The sequence below is a fragment of the Orbicella franksi genome, chromosome 8, assembly GCF_964199315.1.
Source record: "Orbicella franksi chromosome 8, jaOrbFran1.1, whole genome shotgun sequence".
Taxonomy (NCBI): Eukaryota; Metazoa; Cnidaria; class Anthozoa; order Scleractinia; family Merulinidae; genus Orbicella; species Orbicella franksi.
The window spans coordinates 5,043,178-5,065,882 of record NC_138152.1 but is presented as its reverse complement, the minus strand read 5'-3'; the positions used below and the strand labels follow the sequence as shown (position 1 = coordinate 5,065,882).

At 39.1% G+C, this 22,705-nt stretch overlaps 3 protein-coding genes across 3 annotated transcripts; all 3 read left to right on the top strand.

The window, feature by feature from the left end:
• Nucleotides 1-12,730, top strand: LOC145494931 (exostosin-1b-like). The gene is made up of 7 exons (XM_081474500.1): nt 1-1,677; nt 4,342-4,663; nt 6,582-6,830; nt 8,080-8,175; nt 8,339-8,428; nt 8,823-8,983; nt 9,958-12,730. The coding sequence occupies exons 1-7, from the start codon at nt 767-769 to the stop codon at nt 10,298-10,300; spliced, it is 2,172 nt and encodes a 723-aa protein (XP_081330626.1). The 5' UTR covers nt 1-766; the 3' UTR covers nt 10,301-12,730.
• Nucleotides 12,726-22,634, top strand: LOC145494934 (uncharacterized). Its single transcript, XM_081474503.1, has 2 exons — nt 12,726-16,471; nt 21,143-22,634. The coding sequence occupies exon 1, from the start codon at nt 14,159-14,161 to the stop codon at nt 15,938-15,940; it is 1,782 nt and encodes a 593-aa protein (XP_081330629.1). The 5' UTR covers nt 12,726-14,158; the 3' UTR covers nt 15,941-16,471; nt 21,143-22,634.
• Nucleotides 18,390-21,146, top strand: LOC145494935 (uncharacterized). The gene has a single exon (XM_081474504.1). It carries the CDS (start codon nt 19,080-19,082, stop codon nt 20,823-20,825), a length of 1,746 nt encoding a protein of 581 aa, XP_081330630.1. The 5' UTR covers nt 18,390-19,079; the 3' UTR covers nt 20,826-21,146.
• Nucleotides 22,635-22,705: the final 71 nt, after the last annotated feature.

The following is a 22,705-nucleotide window of genomic DNA, read 5'->3' as shown; positions in this document are numbered from 1 at the left end:
AAATGTGGTTAGTTTTTGATGCTATTTTGGAAATATTTCAAACCTTTTTTAAGGGATTTACAGCGCAGCTTTATTGCAGTGTTGTATTGTCCCTATCTACAAACGTTTCAGCTGGAACGAGTGGAAGAGGTGAAGGGATAAATCGTAGAACACGACAGAACATCACGTTTTGACGGGGAAGGAAACCCAAAAGAGGTTTTTTACGAAATATGATATTTAAAAACGTTAATAAGTGTTGAAGAATTTGTTCAATGGTCCAGAAATCCTCTTTTTAAATAAAAATAGCACTTGACTAAAACTCGGGATATTCCCTTTCACGGGTTTCAAATTTCTTCCGTCTTGAGTTAAAAAGTTACAAAATTTCCAAGAAAAATAACAATTCTCTGTAACAGTTATTTGTAACAATATCAACGGTGAGAAAATGACTGTGCTTGTACATTGCAAAACGCCTAAAAGTGTTCAGTGCCAAAATCGAATACTGTTTTTTCCGGCTGGGCTTTCGCTTCACGTTCAAAAATATTCGATTAGAAATCAGACTGATTGATGACTCTAACTTCCGGTTCATAGCTTGCCTCTCCTTTTTCCGGTGAGATGACGTCACACCATGGCGGGGTGATCTCAGTTTGTCTCTCACTAGCTGTCATGTCACGATGCGGCGGCGAGGAAGTCGTGTTTCTTGATGAATTATTTGGTATTTTTTGGTTTGTTTAGGGACTTTGGAAGGGAGCTACGGCAGTATAGATGAAAACCAGTTACAAGGACTTAGATGAATGCAAAGAAGAGGTATTCTTTGATATTTTTGATCAGTTTGCTGTGCGGCAGTGTTTTAATCGTGTACAAAAAAACTTCTCCTTCGTGGCGTCGGTCTGCAAGGCCAAGTTTTCGACCCAACGGCGGACTTCAGCTTCAACAGCAAAGGCTATGTTTCGTAGACAAAATAGATGAATTAAGTTTGCGAGACCATGTTGGTTTTCGCCCTGAACGTGCAACAGTGCGGGCTAGAAAATGCACTATGGAAACATGTTTTGATAGGACGAAATGTCTGAATGACTTTAAAGTTTATGTTTATCCTATTCAAGCCGGAGAGAAGATTTCTCCTTTGTTCGGCAAATTGTTAAAGGTACTTCGAGAGAGCAAATTCTACACAGATGACCCGAAAAAGGCTTGTTTATTTATACCTTCTGTCGATACGTTGGACCGCGATAATCTGAGCGAGGATTATGTGCACGATTTGCCTCCCAAGGTGTCGTCTTTGCCGCATTGGAATGGTGGAGAAAACCACGTTATATTTAATCTTTTCTCTGGAACTTGGCCGGACTATTCTGAGGACTTACGCCTCGATACTGGTAAAGCGATATTAGCGAAAGCATCTCTCTCCACGGAGTTTCATAGACCCGGCTTTGACGTTAGTTTTCCACTGTTTCTGAAAAGTCATCCTCAAAAAGGCAATGCTGTTGATGCTCCTTCGAGCTGTGCTGTGTTTCCTCTGAATAGGAACTATAAACTTGCCTTCAAGGGCAAACGTTACCTTAGTGGTATAGGAAGCGAGTCTAGGAACTCATTTTACCATATTCACAACGGAAACGACATTGTGCTTTTGACAACCTGCAAACATGGAAAGAACTGGAGGAAGTACATGGACCAGCGATGCGAGAAAGACAACGAGGAATATGACAAGTAAGTTTAATGAGTATTTAATTCAGTTTTTGTTCTGGCCGCTTAATGATTTGAAATATAGAAATATGGCTGTTAAATTTGAAGATGTAAGCCTTCGCGTAGTAAGCTGTTTATGTAAGCTTTCGTCTCGCTGCACGCTAAATTAAATGCAGTATGTTTAATTACTTAGCCGATTTAATCTTTGGAATGCACCTCCCTCATAAGCTTCTATGCGTGTAGAGCACATTTCACGCGGCGAGTAGCACATATTTGCGAACAAGGTTTTGATAAATGGCGATTTTAACAATGCCCTTGGCGGCATTTTACGACTTTCAAACGATCGAGGAATAATCTCATAATTTCTCCTCCACGTGGAAGTTTTTGTGGGTCTTTCTAAAGACCTAATTATGTTTTTTTGTTGATGTCTACCAGCCGTTTAATCTGGTAAGAAATGGTTCATCAAAAACTCGACCACCGTTGCGTGTTTGCGACCCAAATGTTTCAAGCTTGTTTCGCTCTCAGAACTCGGTTTATTTATCTTTAAAGTCATGCATTCCATTACAACTTTCAACTGTGCTTGGACTGTCAATTAACCCTGGATTGCGTTTCTCAGCATTTAGGCTAGACAAACACTGTCCTGTCATTTTTGAACATATATTTTAATGATGATTTCGTTGCACAATATGTCCATTCCCACTTTCACTTAAATATATGCATATCATTTTCTTTTAAATGTGGTCGAGACATTCAGTGCCAAAGAATAATGATATCTGATATTGAAAACCACATGAGATATTGACTTATGCTGTCAGAAGAAAGGAAAATACATTGCTTTTATTTCAAAACAGTGGTTAAACCATCATTTGTGGTTTATTTTGTCATGTAAATAGAATTTTCAGTATAGAAGTCTTGTCTTTCTAGAAAGTAGAACAAACTAATAACATCAGTAATATTTAAACACCTGTTTAGTCACCTTGCAAAAATGTACAAAATAGTATATTTATTATATTTAAATGCATTTTACACTCAAATTAGTGGAAGAGATTTCGTTAGAAAAGTAAGGTAATTTTCAAAATCAAATTTATGCACAAGATAATCAACTAGATAAAGTTAGCTTGAATTTCTAAAAAGTGGAAAGCATTGTTACTTCACATACTCGCAGGTGTGTGAAAAGTTTTTTCTCACGTATGTGGTCATGGCCTTGATGGCTTAAGAACTAAAATAAAGCTCTTTACTAGTATTTTGTTATCAGATGATTGTTTTGATGGCCAAAGGCCCATTCTACTTGTAGTTTGACAGTATGCATGTAGTCTCCGACTGCCTCCTAGTGTGCGTAATAACATTTACTGAATGATAACATGACTCTGTTCCTCATGTGATATCATGGCCTAGTGTTTCAGATTTTTATATATAGTGTTTTCTCATACTCAGATCTGTCATGTCAATATTCTCTTATTAGTGAGAGACTTTGACTTTTTTAAGAGCCAACAAGATAGTTAAAATACCACACATTTGCTCAAATAGCACTTCGATTATGTTTTTTTTCCCAAAGAGATTAATTGTGGATGTGTTCTGAATGGGATCTTTGTGTTAATCTATGAGTTAAATTTAAAAATATTTAGTGGTAGGTCATGGAATGTTACCTTTTGAGTACATGTATAACCAAATGTAGAACTCAAAAATCATAACCTTAACAACAGTTGCCAAATAAAAACTGCAACTCACTGGAGATATTGTAACAGTTTATGAAATGCAGTTTAAGAAGAAGTGTTCAGTCTGGGACTTGTCTGAATAGATGGAAACTACGTCATATTCCAAAAGCTTAACTCTTTGGCTAACATTGAGTAGGTGAACAATATTTATTTCACAGAAACTTGCAGAGTTTTTTCCTCAATTTTGTGTTGTCTCTATGACTTTGATTTTACTTTTGGTGGTGCTGTTTTGCTCAAGTAATAACTACAGTAAATCTTTTTGTTATGTCCCATGCGTGCTTTGTATGTATGTCATAACTTGGTTATCTCACATATCTTATATGAGCATAATGATGTTCATGAATTTTTTTGCATGTAATACAAGTTATTATTGTTTCGGTCTGATTGGAGACATGATAAATAAACTATGATTGATAGGTTTATTTTGCATATTTGGAAAACACTTTTATCAGACGTCATATCCAAAGTCAATATAGCATTCTTAATCTGTATTGCTGATACGTTGCACATGATTCATTTCATCTTACATTTTTTTGTCAAAAACAGTTATGGCAGGAGATTATTTTTGGTTTCACACACATTTAGGGGGTTCCATTTGTGGTTTGTAAAGATAATTACAAATTAATTTAATTATGGCTGCTGGATAAAGGTCTTAATTTGTAAAATCTCCTTTTTAGAATTTTAAATAACGGAAATATTAACCATTAGGATTATTAAACCTTTAATTTACAAGTCTGGTTCTTTCTAAGTACTGGTTGGACAGATTTCATCAGTCTTATTTAATATTGTAATATTAACTTTTATGACAACATGCCATCAAAACATGGTTTTAGCACTTACAGATACAAAAATAGCAAAATATGAACACTGATTTTGAAGCAGCCATAAATCCAGAGCAACTTATGTATAAATAAAATTAACTGTAGTATATCTGGTGCAAGTAAAAAAAAATAATGTTTTTTTTACCTTGCAGATATGATTATGATGAGCTTTTAAAAAATGCAACATTTTGTTTGACTCCTCGCGGAAGACGTCTTGGCTCATATCGTTTTTTGGAGTCCCTCCAGGCTGGCTGTATTCCAGTGTTGCTAAGCAATGGCTGGGAGCTGCCTTTTTCCGAGGTGATAGATTGGAGCAAGGCTCTGATTCAGGGAGACGAACGTCTTTTGACTGAACTTCCGTCTGTTGTGAGATCCTTCAGTCAGGAACAAATCCTGGCTATGAAGCAACAAGCTCTGTTTCTTTATGAGGCGTATTTGTCATCTGTAGAGAAGATCTTGCTCACTACATTAGAGGTGAGGAACAGTTTGACCGCTATTTGCTGTTTATTGGGGACCACTGAAAATGTCCATGTAAAGTGGAATTTACTATCAGAGAAACTGTCCTTAACTTTGAGGTGTTCATATTAAACAGGTGTTTACAAGGTCATGCTCAGCTGTATGTTCAAAATTGCAAGGCTCATTTTGATCCATTTATTGGGTTAACTCTTGAGAACTGAAATTTTATAACAAATCCAACTTATGTATGGTGAAACCCACTCCATGAAGTGTAGACTGTCTAATCATTCTAGACACCAGAGTTGTTTGTAGTTTCCAGAGATGTGGGAGTCTTAGAAAAAAATCCCTTCCATGGGGGAGGTATGGATATTTTCTAGAACTACTCAAGGTCGAAAAATCCTCGTAATGATTGTGTGAGACTGCACACTTTTAGTAACTGTAAATTTTTAAAAAAAACTCAGTACTTTCCTTCCCTGTTTTGAGATACTCTTTATAATAATACCATTATCAAATTTCTTAGTCTCAGGACAATACTTACATGTCCTTATCACTACCTTTATAATGTTCTGGAAGGGGTGGAAAGTTCTATTTTCAACAATTAAAGTGTATTGTACAGTTTCCTGATATTGAAGTGAATAACACTGGAAAGTACTTAAATTCCATTATTCTGATTACAGCATCCTCTCAAGTCAATGTTTCATATTGGCATGATTATATTTACATGAGCCAGAAGTTTGGAAGACTTTCTAATAACAAATTTTGCTGAGGTCTTTTATGACAACAAGGCATTGCTTAGTTGATTGGATTACTTCCTTGTCAGAACTTACTTGTAGCTTCTTTTTGCAACCTTATTAAAGTGTCTAATGGAGCCTACCGGACAGGATGTTTCAAATTTGACCTTATGATTTGATACTACACTTAAACGTATTTAAGAAGTTGTTTTTCTCAAATTTAAGAGTGTGAACAACATCAAAACGTAGACAAGGGTCATAGAAGAGATGGAAAAAAAAATCTGGCCAAATTTCAGCTCTGCATTATTCTTGATAGGACAAGTGAAAAAATATAATTATTACACAAAATACTAGCACCTTGCCATAAAAGTTCACAATATTTAAGTGGATGTTGCCATTGATATTATTATCAATATCACACCAAATGGTTGTTTTTAGATATTTTTACTGATTAGATGCCACCTACAGCTGTATAGATGCTTTATACCTTGCTCTTAAGTTTTAATGATATTTTAAAAAATCGCAATAGGTGAGCTAGACCATTTTTATAAGTGTGAAAGTGAGTGAAAAGACTGATGCCAGTTTTGTAGGGTTATTTGTTTTCACAAGACATTTTGTTTTGTTTGATACAAAATGAAAAATGACCAATATATTTTCATAATATTGCTATGGCATGATTAAGGAAGAAGAGATTGTAGTATTGCTAACTGTATTTTTTGAAAAGTTGCCAGGGATTATATATAAACCTTGACCTGTAGACATGGCATACATGTAAATAAGTTACAATATTTAGAGCGGAAGCCACATGAACTGTAATTGGCATTTATTGAACCCAACACCAACATTGGGTTGGATTCCTGGGTTTATTAAACACTAGGAATGAACAAAAAAACTCATAAGATGCGAGACCCTGTGCAATAAATAAAATACGAGGCTCAAAAGGCTCTTAAAAGTGTCAAATAGTCGCTTGTAAACTAAACGTTTCGGGCTAAACCCATGGTTACTTGTCATGCAGAAAAACCTACTTGTTCCAGAGGACTGGATGGCACTTTTGGTGGCGCCTGTGATATAAAACTATTGGGGAAGGGAAAGTTTTGCCACATTGTCCCAAATTAGGCATTCTTTACTGCTTGGTGAGCTGAAAATTTATCATACCTTAAATATCATTACTGTTATCTAAAGTCAATGTTTGTTGGCATTTTCAGGTTATTCGTAGACGATTATTTCCAAATAAAGCTGCCAGTAAACCGATGTGGAACACATTCCCTGGAGTACTTGTATCTAGGCCTCAGTTTTCCATGGACCCTAGGGACTTTCCTTTCTATAACAACAAGCTGGAAGTCATTGACGATAAATTCACCGCAGTCATTCACACCTCAACATCCCTTGTTAAGGAATCCTCAGCTCTCAGCAGGTTAATCAAGAGTGCTGCACAATCAAAGTTTATTGCTAAGGTAAAAAAAGAAATATAACTTGTATTGGATCATTAATACTCATTAACTAATCTGTGTTGTATGGCTGAAGTTGGTTGTCAGTAATCATGATAATTTAGAAAGCAACCCAAAGAAAATACAAAATTAAAAAATTAAAAATCATGTAGGGCTGTCATGAAGTTTTAATTCACTTGTAGCCTTGATCTTCACACCTGTAGCAAACTTGTTACTTTATGAGTGAATTGTATCAACTACAGGCCAGTTCACCTGTAACATCAAGGGTCCATGAAACATACTCAGCTGCAGGAGGTACAGGTTACGGGTACAGGTTATGGCCCTTAAATTGACAGCCCTGTCATGTTTCTAGAACTCGTTAGAAACACAGAACTAGCCATTCTTGTCCCCAGAGGCTGCGCTCTTTTTTGGTCAGCACCAAGAATCGCAACCTCTGGCCGGCTCCAACACTGGAAGTCCGTGATTCATGGACTTCCCATCACTCTGCGCATGCTCAGGGTCAAATCTGACAAATTTGTTTGCAAAGCCAATCAGAACCAGAATCCCGCTGGACCTATCCGGAGGTTGTGATTCTTGGTGCTGATCAAATGGAGCGTGGCCTCTGGGGACGAGAATGAGAACTAGCATGAGCTGTTGATGTAGTGATGGCATGAGCAAAGAGAATTTCCATTCAATGATCAATGTAAACAAGTTGTTTTCTTTTTCATCATGGTATTTTCTTAAAGAAGTAGAAAACATGTTCCCTGTGTTTCTATTGAGTCATAGAAACACTCGTAAAAGTTTGGGAGAACTCAAAAAAGCCATGGAAACAATCACCTGTTGGCTCATGTTCCCATGTCAGCATTTCTCATTCTCCCAAACTTCCACTCATGTTTCTATTAATAAACAATTAGATTATTCGCTCTCGATTTCTATGAGTTGGAAGTTGATTCGGCCTTCGGCTTGATCAACTATCACCTCGTAGAAATCTCGAGCTCATAATCTAATTGTTAAATAGAAGCACAGTACATGTTTTCTTTTTCATTTATTCAAGCCACTTTTACCTTACAACAAAATGAAATGGTTTCCACTACCATTACTTAGTGTCAGTCATGGCTAGAGCCATGGCTGCTTGGAGGCAGTTCTTCAGAGGAGATTTACATGTACATTTAGTGAAATTTCAATGGTGACAGGTGAACAAGGGCATATTTTAATTTATATATTAGATAAATTTATAAAGCTAATTTTATTTCTGAATCAACATTTTATTCTACAGATTGTTGTATTATGGACATCTGATGCCCCTATTGCTCACAAGAAGAGATGGCCACTAGTCGATGTTCCATTGGTGGTTGTTAGACCAGAAACTAAGGTATGAATTAACATTAGTCAAAACTAACTTCTCACTACATTGACTATACACTGTATCAAGGGATGTTATCATGGTTGCCATATAATATTATCAGACTAAAGGAGGAACAGAAAGTTTGTTCATCAAGATTGTGTCTGATTTTTCTTCTTGACTTTGTTTACAGACAGCAAACAGTCGATTTGTGCCAAGAACAGTGATAGAAACCTCTGCTATTTTATCCTTGGATGAGGATATCAAACTTAATTCTGATGAGGTATGCCATACTGCTCAGTAATTATCATCTTGTTACTCCTTGTGTAAGGCTATGTACCCTGTGTTTTACTCTGCATTAGGACCAAACATGTACTGCTTGAAGCAAAACTTTGAAAGAGCAATCAAGAACTAACATCAGTGAATGCTCATACATGTAACTACTCTGCTGAGCTCAGTGACGATGAAATCTATGGAAGTAGCCATCAACTCACACTCTGTCAATATATTGTAGAAAGCACATTTGAATCTAGACAGATGAAGAAATATATTAAATTCTACCTCCAATTTAGTCCTCTAGTACTTGCACTCTAAATAATTTTATTTAACATAGAATTTTCAATTGCCTTTTCGAAAAATTGCTCAACTAACAGTTTACTTTTTATTCTATGTTTTAGATTGATTTTGCCTTTTCAGCATGGAGGCAGTTTCCTGACCGCATTGTAGGTTTTCCCGCAAGAGACCACTACTGGGACAGTGGTAAATCACAGTGGTTTTATTCATCAACATGGAGTAATTATTTCTCCATGATCCTAACAAGTGGAGCATTTTATCACAGGTAATCTTCATTTCAAATTCCTTAAATGTTCTGAGATGCAATACTCAAATCATGAGGGACTGAAATTTTCTGGAGGGGAACTCCAATGGATGTGAAAAGGCTGGGGGTCCTTATCGTGTTGCTTCTGGTAGATCACTTTCAGACAATGCCTTCAAGGTGTCATTTTAGGATGAACTCAAAGAAGTAATGAAACAAACACACAAACAAACAACAAACAAAAAAAACACTGTCATGCTTTTTATGGTTGTCTTAACAGGGTGGAGGGGAATCTTATTTAACCTGAGTCGTTAACATCATTTTGGCCCACACTTGTTTACAAGTCTGTTTTAAAATCATGGTATCTTTAAGGGTTCAAATAAAGCTTAAGCCATGCCCAGAATGGTCTTCCTTAGGGTTTTAATTTAAAATGTTTGATGAGCATCCTTGACTTTTTCACATGGGAGTCCCTTACCCTGCACTGAAATTGAATGCTTGTCCTTTGGGAAAAGTACAAGATTGCCGTACATGTACCTTTTGTTGTAATTTTGAATTGTTATTTAAAGTGTAACTTAATACTCATTACACTCACCCTTGATAGCCTTTTCTTGAAGAGTTTCAATTGACAGAATGAAATCTGTTCCAGCTACATGTAGACTTTTAAAGCAGTTAGATTTATTATCACTGCTGCAATATGTAACTTGATTACTAATACAAACCTGGTAACTTGTCTGCAAAGTAAAGGCTAATTTACAGGTGGACCCTGCTAATTTGAACTCAGTTAATTCAAATTCCCCCAAACCATTTCCCTTGGATATGCCCTTCAGTTATTTACTATTACACTGTAGTTATTTTGAAATCCTGCTATTTTGAACTGCTTTTCGTTCCCCTGAGAGTTCGAAATTCCGGGTTCCAACTTTATTTCATTTTATTTTATTACCTGCATAAGTCTTAATCAATTGTGATTTCATATTAATTAATCTTTTTCATTTTTTCAGATTTTACAATTTCCACTACACTCACAATCTTCCACCGAGGGTTCATCGCATGGTTGAACATTATGGCACCTGCGAGGATTTGGCCATGAACTTCCTTGTTGCAGACATCACAAGAAAACCTCCAATCAAAATCTTGCCTCAAAGATCATTTCAAGACCTGTTCAACAGGAATACAAGGTATTCAAGACTAGTACAGCTTTTTGAAATGCGACAAAGATGCATGGAGTCTTTGGTAGATATTTTTGGATATATGCCATTGGTAAAATCCCAGATCAGAATGGACCCGCTGTTGTACAAGGATCCTGTGTCAAATCTACGCAAACAGTATAGGTTACTAGAATAATTAAGTACAAGCAATAATGCAGGGTTCTTACAAAATTTTGAGAGTATGGATTAAAGTGCAACTTCTTGAACCGGGCCACTTGGAAAAGAATTAACCAATCAGAACGTTACTTGAGGACAAAGGATAGTGATCTTGTTCTCAAATAAACAAGTAACATCGAAGAATATGAACAATAGTCATTAACAAAATTGAAAACCAACAAAGTGCAAAGTGTCGTGGACTTCTCAGGAAACTTTGCAATTTGTTGATTGGTTAGTTTAGATCCTAAAGAGTGTACCTTTTCAATGGTTTTGGTTTACAATGTGGTTGTCGCAAAATGAGTTTTCAAGCTAAATTTTTTGAGCGAGATTTATAATAATTATTATAATGATGGCTGAATCTCTAAGAGTGTATATAATGCAGTGGAGTCAATCTACAGTATAGTGCTTGTGTTTTCACGTCAAACAGACCATTACTTGCCGTCACAAGAAGCTACCAGTACATTGTTCTCAGTTTACATTTTGATTGGTTAGTTTTCTTCTAGGAGGACCAGCTCAAGTAGTCGCACTGTAACATCATAGGAATGCTATGACATGCTTTCCTGATTTGCAAAATGTGGTCGTGTACTCTTCATTTTGGTCTCATTAAGTTGTTATGTTCCTTGTCAATTTGATGAATAGTTTTCAAAAGTATTTGTTGGACATTAAAAGGGGCTAGGTCATGCAATTTTGATCAGTTCTAGAGTTTGTAAACTGGTTATAGAATTAACGGCTTAATACTGTAGAAAAGCAAGAGAGAAACAGAGAAAAGCTGAAAAGGGACATGGATTGGGCAAACTTGAAAAACATTGTCCAACATTTTTCAAGTTTATCCTTATTTGTTTTGTGTCCATGATTTCATCCATTAAAGACTGATGCTAGGCCAATTTGAAGTTTAGAGGTCAACTTACAAAAACAAACAGAATTTCTTTAAAATACCATGACCTAGGCCCTTTCAGGCAAAGGGTGGGGAAGGACTACACAGGAAATTATTTTGTTTGGAAAAAGGCACTAAATTTTGCTGCTTTTACTACAAAAGCACAAAACAATGTGTTTATTTGGTAGATTACAACTGTACCAACAGATTGTTGGGAATGTGTGGTAGCTGAATTTTGTTTTGCATACCTATGATTCTATTTCTAAATTACTTCGTAATCACACTTTGTTGTGATACCCATTTAAAATTTGAGAACTTAATGTCACTCAAGTGCTGATCGGTGATTAAAATTATTTATGTTGTTATGAGTTTCAATGTGAAATAGACCAATTTCGATATATTAAAATTTTGCCTAAAACAGTAGACCTCAGCACGAGGCTCCGGGGAATAACTACAGAGTTTGTGGGGTTTATTCCCTGAAGCCTCGTGCTGAGGTCCATTGTTTTAGGCTGAATTTTAATATATTGAAATTGGGCTATTATGTAACCATATTTACTCAAACTTGTGTATATTGTGTTCAATTTCACATTTTTTGAAATAAATGAAATCATAACATCCCAAATTTCCATCATAACTCAAATTTTCAAATGAACCAAGTGCATCATTGTCTGCAAAGAATGCAACTTGATGAAAGAGCATTTCAATTCATATTTATTTCTTGACTAGAATGTTCAATAAATTGACATGTTTCATTGGTGCTAGCCACATAGAACAATAGGTCATGTTACTTTTTTGTAAGACTTGACCTTTATAAGAAGTTGTGATTTTGAACAGCACAACAACATTGTAATTAAGGGTACCCTACTTTATCATTCATGTATATTAATGTTCATAGCAGAGAATGTTTATTATTCAAAGAAATGTTTTAAGATTATAAGGTACCAATACAATATTATTCCATTGATGCCATTATGATGCAGTGTTGAAAATGGTATTTTTGAGAGAGAAAAAAAAAGCAAATCTTATTTTTCATATCTCTTGTAATTTTGATACTTTGCCTAGTTAAATGGAATAAAACATTTAGTAGGCCTAACCAAGCAAGGTTTGTTAAATGTTTTCACAAGTAACTGTAGAAAATACCAGAAAAAGAGGAAAGTGGGAAGGGGAAATAAACAGTCTATTTAACAGATGCTATTATACACATGGTTCATGCAACTGCGACCAAACCTGTATTAATAGTGGGATGGTTGGTTGAGGGTACGATACCAGTACAATTAGTGGCAACATTACTTTGGACACAAATTCTGTTCCAACATACTCCCATTGTGTACAATGAAGTTAATCTTTCATGGAAATGTACAAGATGGGTTGTAAGGGGGTGGGGGAGGTGTGCAGAAAGGAGAAATAAAGGCGAGGACAGCCTGAAGATCTACATGTAGTGACATTACTTTGTACTGGCCACACTCAAAACAAAGATGGCTGTATTAATATTGCCACGATACGAGCAGGGGTTCTCCTAAGAACGGGGGGGGGGGGGGGATCCCATATAAAAAGGATGGGAGTGTTCATTGTACCTTTCAGGGGTTAAAAAAGTGGTTTTAGTACCTCTTAGGGTGCTCAGCCTCAACAGGTCCACAGCAGGAGCATTTGCTGTACCTTTTACAGTACTGAGCTGAAAACAATGTGACGGAAGATATTGTGTTGTTTTAGAATTGGTACCTGTTAGGGGTGAAAAAAAAATTGAAGCCACGCCCACAAAACAGGACTTTGGTACCTCTTGGGGGTTCTTTTCAAAATTTCCGACGAGTACCCCCCGTCCCTGGGGGTCCCTGGGGGTTCTCCTTGGGAGTCCCCCTCCCTGGGGGTTCTCCTCAGTCAGGTTATAGATCTACAGAGAGAAAATATCTCTTAGAATAGTGACCCTCTGAGATGGGGTAGATTCCACTAGAAAAATTACATAGTCAGTTTTATGTGGAAAATATCAGCTACCAAATGTTTGGTCTTTTATCAAACGCACTTGACTGTGCTATTAATATCACCATTGTTATGATGCTCAACTTTAACATAACATAATGTTGGTTCTCAAAAGTCCTGTATTATGGTTCAGAGTTAGTATTAAAAATATATTTCTGAGAGGATTTGTTTTGATCCGCCGTATTCTGAGGGCAAGTACACACAGAATGAAGAACCACTGACCATAGTTTGCACACAGGGTCACACGAAGACGCTTGGAATTTAATTACATTCGAACCCCTAGTAAGCGGCACTCAAAATTTTAATACACGTAGTTTGACTTTGTTTTGAAAAAAGCAATGACAGTAAAGCGACGACTGATAATGACGTTCAAACACGCGTTTACTATGATTGTTGTGACGTGATTCCCGATGGGAAAAAGAATAACTTCAGTGCAGACCGCGTGAGTTTTTAACGTATATGCACTTCAAGTGAAAATAAGTGGGGTGAAAAAACGACAGATGCTCGAAAAGAATGTGAAACGGCGACACATTGCGAGTTGATTGTGTTTTGTGACATCACGGACAGGGGAATTCCCGAGGAGAGATTGTATCTACTAAGAACAACTGCAATTTCGAATGCCACACCTGACTTTTTTAAAAATAATATCATGTGGTTGAATTTCTGGATATACAACCTTAATTCACGGATATCTTGCTTTCTAAACCGACACTCGGCCTACAATGAAGCTGTGTAAGGGATTTCCCATGAGAGTGAGTTGTTTCGCGTAAATAATATTGGGCGTCGGTAAAACACGCGTGACGGTCAGGTCGTCACGGACCTGTCTTGACTGGTCTGTCGGGAAGCCATCACGGACACGACCTTCACATGTTTTACCAGTTTTGACCGATGTGTGACCGTCACGGGTTTTATCAATGTTCAAAAACTGAACTATTTTGACCACTGGTTGGTGACTTGAGGAAAGCGTGAAAATTAAATTTACCGAGTGAAATGGCTACTGGTAGTGAAGGTTTCGACGAAGCTGGAGTGAAGAGGTGTGAAGCAGCCGGAGCTTCAGATCATAGCAACGGGACTGATGATCCCAGAAGTGATTCAAGCGAAAACGAGCGAGCAATAATGGCCAGTGAACACTTCTTTGTTTTGAATGATGTTAACGTTAGTATCTTCCACAGTGTTAGAGATAATTTCCTGTACTCCAGATCAGTGGCTGATCCGACTCCTACTGAAAATCCCAGCAAAATTGAAAGCCGCGATGAAGGTGGTCCTGTGTTGAGAGAGCACTGGAAACCACGGGAACTTCTGAGCGTTGGTCGGAGTAGACTTGGCTTCCCTGATTGTGACAACGATCATTTAGTACAACTGCTGGTCTGTAAGAATGAACAAACAAGAGAAGCGCTTGACATCGCAGACCACTACGATGTAACAGTGGCAGTAAGTTACGATGGAGCAAGTGCATCTAGTCTTCAATTGCCTGATTATCAGTGTAAACGCATCAAAAGCAAGACTAAAAGCGGCACAAACGTGCCCATGATAGGAGTTATTGGTTATCTGTTCCGCTTCCACGAGCCTCTCACCAAATACAAAATCAGATTTTGTTTGAACGCCATTCCATCGAAAAGAGGAGAGAAAAAGAGAAGTGTAAAGGAATACACTACTTGTGAAAAGATCTGCCAAATTTCGGTCACGCTAGAAACAGGGCCCATGATGCCATCAAAATCAGACAAGACTAAGAAAAAGGCGAAAGAAAGCACTGTTTCGCCATTGTTTGCGTTGAGTGCATCTTCCCTTTCCAAAGAGAGTACGTTGCTGCACAAAAGATCCTGGTGGGTTTTTTCTCAGCTTCGGTCATACCGTGCCAACGCTAAGTGGGAAGATTTTGAAAAGTTAGCACGCGATCTATTGCTAAAGTTTACTGATGCAGACACTCAAATAGCCATAAAACTTGAACAAAGCCTGAAAGCTAATTACCAAAACCAGCCGGACCGCGCTCTGCAGTTGATCGATGAGGCGTTCAATTTCGTGTTGGAAGCAAAAAATCCACAGCTTATGGCAGCCAGGGGCTACACCTATAAAGCACTAATCTTGAGAAGACAAGGAAGTCTAGGAGAGGCTGAGAAGTGTTTGAACCTAGCCGGGCAAAACATTGCAGCATGTCAAACGAGCTTAGAAGCAAGCTTCGTTGCTTACGAAAGAGCAAAATTGTCAATGGCTTTCATCGGACGCACTCCTCATCGAAGCCTTAAACAAGTGAACGAAGCTCTAAGTATTCTGGAAAAGTGCATCGACGTCTGCCTCCACGTGGAAACAGAAAACAGCTATTTGTATGCGATGAAGTACCTCGTCATTGTTGCGTTGATCGTAATGACAATACTTTTGCTTGATTGCGACAGCGATGCCGCGCGAAAACGGACTGTGAGCAAGGAATTTATCGAGAAAGCAGAGTGGTGCTTAGACACGCTGAGAAACAAGTACTTGTCGGAAATGTCGCTGGCAGACAGATCTTACCTCTACCTGGGTATCTCTGATTTGGAATACCGACGCAGTAATTACGCGGAGGCAGAAGAGTTTGCGCGTTTGGCGAAGGACAAGGCGGTGGAGATGGGCCTCAACTTGGAAGCTTCTAAAGCGCAAGAACGTCTTGACTTTATGCGTGCAATCACGCGCCGTCACACAATCGACAATGGTGCGCAGCAAAGTGAAAGTGAAGGAGAGAATGCCGACATTAGCTCGTCAGGAGCGGAATCTGATTGGCTGACTGCAATATTGAATTGATGTTATACTTATTCCGGCAGTCGAAACGATGACCTTACATATACATGTATTGCACTGATATCTTGAATACGAACATCACGTGTTTTGAAACCAAACATGCAAGTTATGTCTTTATCGAAATGCTTTTCTGTGTTTGTTTGCTCTTAAAATACAATACCATAAACTTTATTTAAACACGATGAGGTTTAAAGTTGCAAACGTGTGGGGCCGTGTAGAAAATACTGTGATATATATGACTTGAAGTCACTGGAAGTTTATAAGTAGCCCCGTCAGTAATTTAAAAATGTGATCGAAGTTCTGATCAAATTAAATTTTGAAAAATCTGAAAATTTCGACTAAAAATTACACTGGGAAGAGAGGTCAGCGTATCGATCATTATAAAAATGATAGCTAGTCAATTACATTACAATTAAGAATTTTTAAGTTAGAGTCTTCAGTTTTACGGGAAAACCGTAGAAGCCCAACTGAATGCCTTGTTTAATTCATCGAGTAGTTTTTTTCTGTGATTCTTTTGTTATTTTGCGAGCTGTAGTGGAGAGGTGACAGCTCTCTGTTTAGCTGCTACACTGCAAATCATAATATTTAGGTTCAATTGAAGTTAAAGCTGGTTTTCTTTGGCAATGGAGTCGGAGTCGGAGTCGTCATGACAAGCGCATGCGCAGAGTGTATTTAAGTAGATTCGGTAGAGTATCTTGTTATTTTGGGTATGGATTTCAGATCCAATAAAACTGCTGTTACACGGTTGTAAGTTATGATCATTTAATATTTTGAATCCGCTTGTCTTCATTCTTCTGTAGGAACAAATACTACAGAGTTTAGCCATGCTAAGGGCGCGCTAGTGGTCATGGGGAACAAGGGTACATGATCATTGATTTCGGGGAAACAAGAAATATTTCTCAGATATGTTGAAAGGAAGTCCAGAGGCGAATCCAGGGGACGGGTTTAGGGGGATTCCCCCCCCCCCCGTTTGAGTAGCATTTTATTTGTTATTTGTTTGACTCAACATAGAAAAAATAAAGTAACACACTTTTATGTGGTTTGTTTCACTTTCACCAATTGGTTGCTTGTCAAGTTAGGAAATGATAATATACCTTTAGCAACTACAATAATAGTTTCGACTTTCTGGTTGAGCAGGGATGGCGCAGTGGTTAGAGCACTCGCCTCCCACCAATGTGGCCCGGGCTCGATTCCCGGACCCGACGCCATAAGTGGGTTGAGTTTGTGTTGGTTCTCTTCTCTGCTTCTAGGGTTTTTCTCCGGGTTCTATGGTTTTCCCCCCTCAGCAAAAACCAACATACAGCTGATTCCAGCTGGCTGTAAGCTGTGCTCCAAGGTTACGCATGGACCGTATAGCGGCTGCCAGAGGCGCCAATGTATGCTTTCGGTTCGACCTTGTTGAGCTGCGTCGTTGCTGTACTTTGCGACGGCGATTAGCCGGGACAATTATTATTATTATTATTATTATTATTATTATTATTATTATTAAAAGGAAAAATCCAGATTTTTTATATCGCCTTCATAAATTTTATTAAAGTGTCAGAGACGCTGGAAAATTATGGTGTTTTGGAGGCGAGTAAAATCGAATTTTTTTTTCTGGGCGGATGGCCCCAGACCCGTATAGAAGCTCATGCCTGCGGTGCGAGCCAGCCACGCAGTGGGGTCAGGAGATCCTGGATCCACCCCTGGGACCGAGGGATGTTATTAACCGAAACTTCAAAAAAGCAAGTTTGTTACTTGGTCAAGGACGAAGATGAGAAATTTCCAAGGGATCAAGTAGAGAGAATGATTCTTTCCTCCCCTGAGAAGGGCCTACCGACTTTGATCCTAAATCATCAAAACCTTCTCAAAAAAGCTCTTTGATAAGACTGATTCGATGCACTGTTTACATGTTATCGGGCCGATATCATTATGTAGCAGTAACTTCTACAGACATTCCTCTAGATCTGCTGCCAGTTGCAAAAGGTTGTGAATAAGCATCGCACCAAGTCATTAACACCGCAGACTTAGCTCAGTGACGGCCAGAGAAGATCTCAGTGTTTATAATTTTACAGAAAAGTCGTTTCCTTCGCTGTGCTTACTTGGGTCGTCACGGAACGCTTTAGCCTGTGAACAGGCTCCGGCTAGAAGGATCTGGCCGCAGCTGGAAGGGCCGATAAGAAACTGGCGGAGAGTGAATTGGCCGAGGGGAGAATGGGGGCGGGGGTGGGAGCATCGGAGCTCTCCCCTCTTCCTCTCCTCCTTTCTTCCCTTCTTTTCTCGCAACTCGACTGGAGAGCCTATTCACAGGCTAGGAACGCTCCTCCTAGTGTGGAGCAGCGTTGCGTTACGTAACGGCCAAGGCTTCAAAGGAGTTGATATCAACATACCGGAAAGTGCCGCTTATAATCGCCTCCGGTTATTAGACCATCTATCTGTAAACTAAATAATACATCCGGCTATAGCACCCCCCCCCCCGCTTCCCGATATAAGAGCCCCGCTAGCTTCGTTTTAATATGATGCTTTAAACCTTAATTACCAGTAGATGAAAAACCTTTTTCGATCAATTTGTGCAACTATAGCTCGTTTCGAAACGGCGTTTTTAGTTGAGTTATAAGGCCCCTCGGATATAAGCCCCTTCGTTTATGAGCGGCAGTTTACGATATTAAAAAGAGAACAGATGGGACTAACGGATAGATGATGACAATTGGCGGGATTCATCGGTTGGGTTTTTTTTGGAGGGGATGGCTTCTGAACCGGGATTTTGTCCTTACTATCACGAAAGTTGGTCGTCAGTTTGTCAACAGCCGGGATAAGATGATTATAAGCTCTTCCAATTCGTATTAATGGGGGTGGCGTTATTAGAGGCGTTCTTTGAAGAAAAAAGTGACTGGCTGAGGTTTTGTTCCGGACAGGATAAAATTGCCGTAATTATAACGGAGTGGCCGTAAGGCGGGCTTCTACTTTTCAGTTACGTGACGATCCCGTGACGGTCAAGAGAAACATCGGAGACGACCATCACGCGCGGGTGCCTGAAAATCACGGGTATTACTGTGATCCGTGAGCGCCACGGGTTTTACCAGTGTACAAAAATATTGATTTTTTTCACAACTCTTTACCGGGTGACTTGTGGACAGCGTGAAAATGAAATTTACCAAGTGAAATGGCTACTGATGCTCCAAATCTCAACATTAGTCCATGCTTTGGGACTGATGTTCCCGGATGTCATTCAAGGGAGGAGGAGCGCGAACCAGGAGGAAGTGACAACTCATTTGTTTTGAACGTAAACGCCGGCATATTGCAAATTGGTAGAGATAATGTCCTGTACTCCAGATCAGCAGTGGATGATCCGAACCCTTCTGAAAATACCAGCAAGATTGAAAGCCGCGATGAAGGTGGTCCTGTGTTGAGAGAGCACTGGAAACCACGGGAACTTCTGAGCGTTGGTCGGAGTAGACTTGGCTTTCCAGATTGTGACAACGATCACTTAGTACAACTGCTGGTCTGTAAGAATAAACAAACAAGAGAAGCGCTTGACATCGCAGACCACTACGATGTAACAGTGGCAGTAAGTTACGATGGAACAAGTGCATCTAGTCTTCAATTGCCTGATTATCAGTGTAAACGCATCAAAAGCAAGACTAAAAGCGGCACAAACGTGCCCATGATAGGAGTTATTGGTTATCTGTTCCGCTTCCACGAGCCTCTCACCAAATACAAAATCAGATTTTGTTTGAACGCCATTCCATCGAAAAGAGAAGAGAAAAAGAGAAGTGTAAAGGAACACACTACTTGTGAAAAGATCTGCCAAATTTCGGTCACGCTAGAAACAGGGCCCATGATGCCATCAAAATCAGACAAGACTAAGAAAAAGGCGAAAGAAAGCACTGTTTCGCCATTGTTTGCGTTGAGTGCACCTTCCCTTTCCAAAGAGAGTACGTTGCTGCACAAAAGATCCTGGTGGGTTTTTTCTCAGCTTCAGTCATACAGTGCCAATGCTAAGTGGGAAGATTTTGAAAAGTTAGCACGCGATCTATTGCTAAAGTTTACTGATGCAGACACTCAAATAGCCATAAAATTTGAACAAAGCATGAAAGTTTATTACCAAAACCAGCCGGACCGCGCTCTGCAGTTGATCGATGAGGCGTTCAATTTCGTGTTGGAAGCAAAAAATCCACAGCTTATGGCAGCCAGGGGCTACACCTATAAAGCAATAATCTTGAGAAGACAAGGAAGTCTAGGAGAGGCTGAGAAGTGTTTGAACCTAGCCGGGCAAAACATTGCAGCATGTCAAACGCGCTTAGAAGCAAGCTTGGTTGCTTACGGAAGAGCAAAATTGTTAATGGCTTTCATCGGACGCACTCCTCATCGAAGCCTTAAACAAGTGAACGAAGCTCTAAATATTCTGGAAAAGTGCATCGACGTCTGCCTCCACGTGGAAACAGAAAACAGCTATTTGTATGCGATGAAGTGCCTCGTCATTCTTGCGTTGATCGTAATGACATTACTTTTGCTTGACTGCGACAGCGATGCCGCGCGAAAACGAACTGTGAGCAAGGAATTTATCGAGAAAGCAGAGTGGTGCTTAGACAGGCTGAGAAACAAATACTGGTCGGAAATGACGCTGGTAGACAGATCTTACCTCTACCTGGGTATGTCTGATTTGGAATACCGACGCAGTAATTACGCGGAGGCAGAAGAGTTTGCGCGTTTGGCGAAGGACAAGGCGGTGGAGATGGGCCTCAACTTGGAAGCTTGTAAAGCCCAGGAACGTCTAGACTTTTTGCGTGCAATCACGCGCCGTCACACAATCGACAATGGTGCGCAGCAAAGTGAAAGTGAAGGAGAGAATGCCGACATTAGCTCGTCAGGAGCGGAATCTGATTGGCTGACTGCAATATTGAATTGATGTTATACTTATTCCGGCGGTCGAACATCACGTGTTTTGAAACCAAACACGCAAGTTATGTCTCTATCGAAATGCTTTTCCTGTGATTGTTTGCTCTTAAAATACAATAGAATAAACTTTATTTAAACACGATGAGGTTTAAAGCTGGAAACTTGTGGGGCCGTGTAGAAAATACTGTGATATATATTACTTGAAGTCACTGGAAGTTTATAACTAGCCCCGCCAGTAATTTAAAAATGTGATCGAAGTTCTGATCAAATTAAATTTTGAAAAATCTGAAAATCTCGACTACAAATTACACTGGGAAGAGAGGTCAGCGTATCGATCATTACAGAAATGATAGAATCCTGTATACCCAGTCAATTAAGAATTTTTAAGTTAGAGTCTTTAGTTTTACGGGAAAACCGTAGAAGCCCAAGTGAATGCCTTGTTTAATTCATCGAGTAGTTCTTTTCTGTGATTCTTTTGTTATTTTGCGAGCTGTAGTGGAGAGGTGACAGCTCTCTGTTTAGCTGCTACACTGCAAATCATAAGATTTAGGTTCAAGTGAAGTTAAAGCTGGTTTTCTTTGGCAATGGAGTCGAAGTCGGAGTCGTCATCAGCGGCTCATGCGCAGAGTGTATCTAAGTAGATCCGGTAGAGTATCTTGTTATTTTGGGTATGGATTTCAGATCCAATAAAACTGTTGTTATACGGTTGTAAGTTATGATGATATAATATTTGGAACTTGCCTGTCTTCATTCTTCTGTAGGACCAAATGCTACAAAATTTAGGCATGCTGAGGGCGCGCTAGTGGTCATGGAGAACAAAGGTACATGATCATTGATTTCGGGGGAACAAGGAATAATTCTCAGATATATTGAAAGGAAGTCCAGAGAACAGGGTCTAGATGGGACTAACGGATAGATGATTACAATTGGCGGGATTCGTCGGTTGGTGTTTTTTTTGGAGGGGATGGCTTCTGAACCGGGATTTTGTGCTTACAATCACGAAAGTTGGGCCTCAGTTTTTCAACAGCCGGGATGTGATTACTAGCTCTTCTAGTTCGTGTTAATGGACGTTATTAGAGGCGTTCTTTAAAAAAGAAAATGACTGGCTGAGCTTTAGTTTCGGACAGAATAAAATTGCTGTAATAAAGAAGTGGCCGCAAGGCGGGCTTCCACTTTTCAGTTACGTGACGATCCCGTGACGGTCAAGAGAAACATGTCCGAGACGACCATCACGCGCGGGGGCCTGATAATCACGGGTATTACAGTGATCCGTGACCGGCATGGGTTTTCACCAGTGTACAAAAAATTGATTTTTTTAACAACTCTTTGCCGGGTGACTTGTGGAAAGCGTGAAAATGAAATTTACCTAGAAAATGGCTACTGGTATTCGAATCTCGACATTAGTCCCTGCTTTGGGACTGATGTTCCCGGATGTCATTCAAGGGTGGAGAAATTTTCAAGGGACGATTAGTGAATATGTATTTTTCCTCCCCAGAGAGAGGCCTCCCATGTAGACCCTGATTTATCAAAAACATTCTCAAAAAAAAAAAAAAAAAAAAAAAAAAACACTCGTTGATATTACAATGACCGATTCGACGCTCTGTTTACATGTCCTTGGGCCGATATCATTGTGCAGCACGAACTTGTGAAGACGTTCGTCCAGATCTGAAGACAGTTGCAAAAGACTGTGAATAGTATCGCACCAAGTCATTACCCCCACCAAGCTCATTGAGACACAGAAGACTTCATTCTTTATACTGTCGAACCCCTATTAAGCGGCCACGCTCTATTAAGCAGCCAGATATCAAAGTTCCGAAATTAGTATAGGTAATTATACGGTTTCGAGTTCAATTTGGAATTAATTTGCACGAGTGAGTTTTTCAAAAAGCT